The 5884-nt window shown below is 38.4% G+C and overlaps 1 protein-coding gene across 1 annotated transcript; it reads right to left on the reverse strand.

Annotated features, from left to right (window-relative positions):
• Positions 1-222: 222 nt before the first annotated feature.
• On the reverse strand, positions 223-1541 carry LOC135223001 (uncharacterized). The gene is made up of 2 exons (XM_064261509.1): positions 1502-1541; positions 223-701 (listed from the first exon to the last, which is right to left on the reverse strand). The coding sequence occupies exons 1-2, from the start codon at positions 1539-1541 to the stop codon at positions 223-225; spliced, it is 519 nt and encodes a 172-aa protein (XP_064117579.1).
• Positions 1542-5884: the final 4343 nt, after the last annotated feature.

Below are 5884 nucleotides of genomic sequence, written 5' to 3' on the forward strand. Positions count from 1 at the left end.
AATGTTCTTTCTCGCTTCCTCCGTCATGTACCACTTGTCAAGGCCCGGCTCGTGTTTCTCGGTTTATGAGTTTATTTGAGTACCCATTATTAATTAGCATCTGTGATACTCAGTTGAGTTCGAGGTGCGTGTCCTGCCACGTCGAACAGTGCGAGAGGGCCCTCCTGATGAAGGTCCTGACGGTGGTGGTGTTGAACTGCGCAGTACACTCGCTATCTCCATTTAGACAAAGTCCAAGGTTCGTAGCTTCTGGTTCGTCTTCGTGACAAGGACGTCAAGGAAGGGGAGCCGATCGTTGCTGCTGTACTCGACGGTGAAGTTGAGTGCTCTGTGATGCATGAACTGCTGTCGAAGGGCTTCTACCTCATCCTCGGAGTCGGCTTGCACGAAGATGTCATCGATGTAGTGTCTATATGTGCGGGGCCATCTATATTGCGAGAAGACCCTTTCTTCCACTTCTCCCATGTAGAAGTTAGCGAAGAGTACTCCTAAGGGAGACCCCATCGCTACTCCGTCCTTTTGGCGGTACATCTGTCCTCGGTGGATGGTGAAAGGGGCTCTCTTCGTACAAATATCCAGCAGGGTTCTTAACGAGTCTTCTGGGATGTTCGGGGGTCTCATTTCGGGATTCCTATATACTAGCTCCATGATGATCCCTATCGTCTCGTCGACTGGGACGTTGGTGAATGGGGACTCAACATCTAAGGAGAAACACGAGCCGCCCTTGACAAGTGGTACATGACGGAGGAAGAGAGAAGGAACATTCCACCCCCAGGAGGATATAAAACTATTTTACAAAGCCTTCATGCACCACCAATACAAGGAGGATGAAGCTGCTATGAAGAAAATAATAGAGGAACATGTCTGCCCTATGGAGGAAGGGAAGAGAATGCCCCTTATTATTTACTATAAGAATTAGCGTAGCAAGGACCCCATGATGAAGAACAACCCCTCCCCGCCCATAGGAGACCCCCTAAAGCAGTCCAACGTTGTCTACCGATACGTATGCCCCGCCCAAGGATGCCCGTGAATTTACATCGGCATGACGACGATGCGCCTGCCTAAAAGGATCTCCTGCCACGCCCAGGAAGGCGCCATTAGGCAGCACGCCCTTGCAGTACACCGGCAAGACATCACAAGAGACGACATCATTAGGAATGTCAAAATCATCGGGAGAGCCCCTGACCCACGACGTCTTTGCCTCCTAGAAGTGCAGCTCATCCTTGAGCAAAAGTCTCCCCTTAATACCACTCAAGAGCGTTCCTGATAGCGATGTGTGTGAGGAATACCACGCCCCTCCCCCCTAACGAAAGTACCAGCGCGCATGAAACAAACACCGGACGTGAAACACATTATGAGAACAATACCAGCGGTGACGTCACTCAGGTAGAAGCCAATCAAGAGGCTCCCAGTGATATCCTTCGCCTGAGAAGGTCTGCAAGACTCTTAAACGCTCGCCGTATGAGTCACCTTCCCAGGAACCAATGAAAATTCAACCTGCCGGAGGGGTTCTCTAGACCGTACTCGAGAGCCCGCAACATCGCGATATAAGAAGGACTCGCCACTCGAATTCATTACGGGCTGCTCTGTGAGCAAGAGCCCGTGCTGACACAAGGTCAGCTTAATCAAAAACAACAACACTCGAATTCAGTCCTTCAGCAGTCATCGTTGGAGAGAGAGAGAGAGAGAGAGAGAGAGAGAGAGAGAGAATTGTATAAGTAATAATAAACCAAATGACTAAACCAAATTTTACCATGCCCTTTGGTGCGTGCTCGTTAGTCTAAGTAAAACAACAAGAAAGCTGTCATCAAAAAAATAGAGAAGACTCTCTACAAGATTAATAGTGCTGAAGCAGCAATCATTTTTAACAAAACATGTCTACGAGAGGGTCCCCTTCCGAAATAATAATAATAATAATATAAGTGGTTTCTTTAGCCAGTTTATGAATGCTATTCACGTCCTGGTATTTAGTGTAATCCCCAAAACACCGATAACTCCATTCTTCAATGTCGTTACCCGTCACCATTCATTTTAGGACTATATGACTCCCATTAAGCCATTTTTTAAACAATACTCCAAATTTTCTTATTTGATATATCTGAATTCTCCTCCATATTTGTAAAAATATTCTTTTTGAATTTGGGGTCTTTTGATGATATAAGGAAGAATTGCATATGTAAAGTTTAGAAATTATAGTGCATCCAAGTAGGTCTGCTCAACATATATAATATTAAATTCTTTTATTCTAAACACAACATATAACACAACATATAAAATATCTGTAATGATCAAATCCGTGTGGATCATTCTTGTTTGTCTACCCCCGGAGGGGGCGGGGTAGGTGGGGGATCGGGAGGGCAGGGGAGACATGACCGCGTGTGCCATCAACCTCGTATAGAAATACTTATTACAAGAGAAGCGAAATCTTACTGGAAACAGGCTTATTTCTGGCGGCCCAGCCTTAACGCTATTCAAATGCTATGATCTCCAAAAAGTATTGAAGCTAAAAGAAAAGTCCTTTCGGCAGATAAAACCTTCTGTCCTTAAATTTCATCCCATATAAGATTTATATTAATTTTAATTTTAAAATATCATAAATTCACATTTCAATTTAAATGCTAATATCTCCAAAAGTGTTGAAGCTAAAAGAAAAACTCTTTCGGCAGATAAAACCTTACACCTCTAAATTTCATCCCATACAAGATTTATTTTCAAAATGTCATTCATTCACATTTAAATTATATTTTCATTTTTGCATTATAATTTTCCCCACAGCTCGGCCCTAATGTTTTTCAAATGCTAATATCTCCAAATGTTTGGACGATAAAAAAAAATCCTTTCGGCAGGTAAAACCTTATATCATTAAATTTCATCCAATATAAGATTTATTTTTGAAATATCATAGATTCAAGTCTACATTTTAATTACTGCATTATAATTTTCACCACGGCCCGGCCTTAACGCTATTCAAATGCTAATATCTCCAAAAGTATTGGAGATAACAGAAAACTTCTCTTGGCAGGTGAAACCTTACATCTTAAAATTTCATCCCATATTATCTATTTTTAAAATATCAGTCTTACTGGAAACGGGCTCATTTCTGACGGCCCGGCACGACCTGGTCCTAATGTCATTCAAACGCCAATATATCCAAAAGTATCGAAGTAAAAGAAAAATTCTTACGGCCTTACATCTTTTAGTTTCATCCCATATACGATTTATTTAAGACATTTGGAATGCAACTAACGATAATACTGATGTAGCAGAGAGTTCAGAGATACCTAGTTAACCTTTAGATGGTTTAACTTCAATTAAAGCTTGCGAGTTATCGCCTTTAGGGCGTCCTACTGGTCCTGATCTATCTGTTTTGATACTGATGTACCACAATCGTTTTCATCTAGAAGTTTATAGATGAAATTGCTCGCAAGTAAATTATCTTTAACACTCGCAAAGTGGCAGTGCTTATTAACAAACTTTAAAATTTCAACATTCTCTATCATTGCGTTCGTGAGCAATCTTACATTCTTTTCTTTTCCTTTATTTGAGAATATTCCAAATACATAATTTTGCCACTCTTATTTCCTCTGTTTATGATGTATGAATTGCAATTTATCGACAAGCATATCTCTTCCACGTTCACTTTTTATCACACGACCCACTATGGGTGTTAGCTTGAACCGGTTTATATATATATATATGTATATATATAATATATATATATATATATATATATATATATATATATATATATATATGTATATATATATATATATAGATATATATATATATATATATATACATATATATATATATATATATATATATATATATATATATATATATATATATATATGTATATATACACTAGTTTCTCGTTTAAGAATCATCAGTGATAAATAGATGTAAACGGTTTTTTTAAAAGTTATTTTCATATTTTAAAAAGCAGTTTCCAGTTTACGAAACATCAATGCCAAATGGTGTTAAATGGCTGTAGAAGGCAATTCCATATTTTAAATAAAATTAGTTTCGTTCCTTAATACGGTAATATCATTCAAATAAATCTTTACTAAGAATTGATTTCTATGTATTGTATTATTTTTATATAATTCTTTAATTTCATTTATGTGAGCTGTGGAGTGTTCCCAGTGGCAATTCTCCCACATGGGCAATGATTCGTGTGGCAATCTTCCCAGTGACAATTTCCTTGTGGCAATTCTCCGTACACGGTGTCAGTCATATGCGAAGCAAACTCTGATTAATGCCTACTCTCTCATGGATTTGTATTGATTTTCTTTGATAATTAGGGTAGGTTCTGGCAGCCACTATCATTTGGTACTATATCTTATTCTACTTACATCAGGACTAGGTTATTATGAACTAGGAAATCTTTTACATTGTTACTGCTGTCACTATAGCAACTGATGAGATCTGTTTTCTCATTTTTCTTTTAGAAAAAGCTTATTTACAATGCATTATTTTGAGTTAAGTTTTTAACTGCTATTTGCTTGTTTCAGCTAGTGCTGACAAATCTGCCCCTCTCCCTCTTTATAAAACTGTTCCTAAAGGACGGGTTTTCTGAAGTTCCATTTCCATTTTCTTTTCAAAGGCGCCATTCATAGTCCCTCTTACCTTGTTCATTGTTATGCCGATGATTCAGATCTTCATAAAATATCTCCATAAACATCTTAGCCGTATGTACAAATTTACATGTACTCTTGCTTAATATTGTGTGATGCCATTAATGCGTATATGATCTGGAAAAATTAAATATAAAAAGTAGATTTTTCTCTTATATCTCATTTCTCCTTTGAGCAGATTTTTTTTTTTTTATTTGTAAGGGGCATATCTATGCTTAAATGAGGTTTCCTTTTCATATTTATACAGACAATCTATACAAACCTTCCATTCAAAAGGATTTGAATGTAACAATTACTTTCTAAATTAGCGACCCAGTATTTGCTTCTTATTTGCGTTCATTGTTTGTCTTAGAGATATTTGGGAACTGCAGTTGAGACTTTCTTGTATGTATGCAGCATTAACTTCCTTAGTAACTGAAACCTTCTTTTACCTTAGCAGCAATTAGGAAAACTGTAGTTCCCAAATATCTCTAAGAAATAATCTGCATACACACATGAATGTGTCAATGACCAATGAAGTAGTTGTTGCATGCAAACAAGTATGTCTCAATGAGTGAAGAGGTCGTAACGTGCATGCAGCAACGACTTCTTCAGTCGTTGAGACATTCTTGTTTGCATACAGCAACTACTTCCTTGGTCGTTGACACATTCTTGTGTGCATGCAATGTTACTTCCTCAATTGTTGAGATATCTTGCGCACTTCTAGTAACTACTTCCTCGGTCACTGGTATATTATTTTGTGCAAGTAGTGAGCAATTCCTTAGTCCCTGAGGCCTTTAACTCAAAAAGAATCTATCTCCGTCGTCTGCTGGGATATTCTTACGATCACACATCAAATACGTTTTCAGCTGTTGAAATATTTTCGTCACTTAAGAGTTTCTTGTATGCATGCAGAAACTAATGCTTCAGGTACTGAGACATTCCTGCATGTGAACAGCAGCAACTCTCCCCAGTTATTCTTGCGTGAATGCAGGATCTTTGATTAACAACAGTAAATTCTATGCGAAAAAATGTTTCAAACTTTATAGCCTGTTCAGTATTTGTACATAAGGCTTATAAGTCCAGATACTGCAGGTGTTGAGGGTACTTTTTACAGTTTGCCAAGGGGCCAAGAGCACGACTACTTTCCCAGTTATTGAGACGTTCGTGAGATCTACGCAAACGGTATCTCCTTCCTCGACTTCTTCCTCCCGGCCACCGAGATTTTTTTCTGTGATTATAGCAGCAACCTCCTTGGTCATTGAGAC

This window comes from Macrobrachium nipponense, chromosome 8 (genome assembly GCF_015104395.2).
Source record: "Macrobrachium nipponense isolate FS-2020 chromosome 8, ASM1510439v2, whole genome shotgun sequence".
Lineage (NCBI taxonomy): Eukaryota > Metazoa > Arthropoda > Malacostraca > Decapoda > Palaemonidae > Macrobrachium > Macrobrachium nipponense.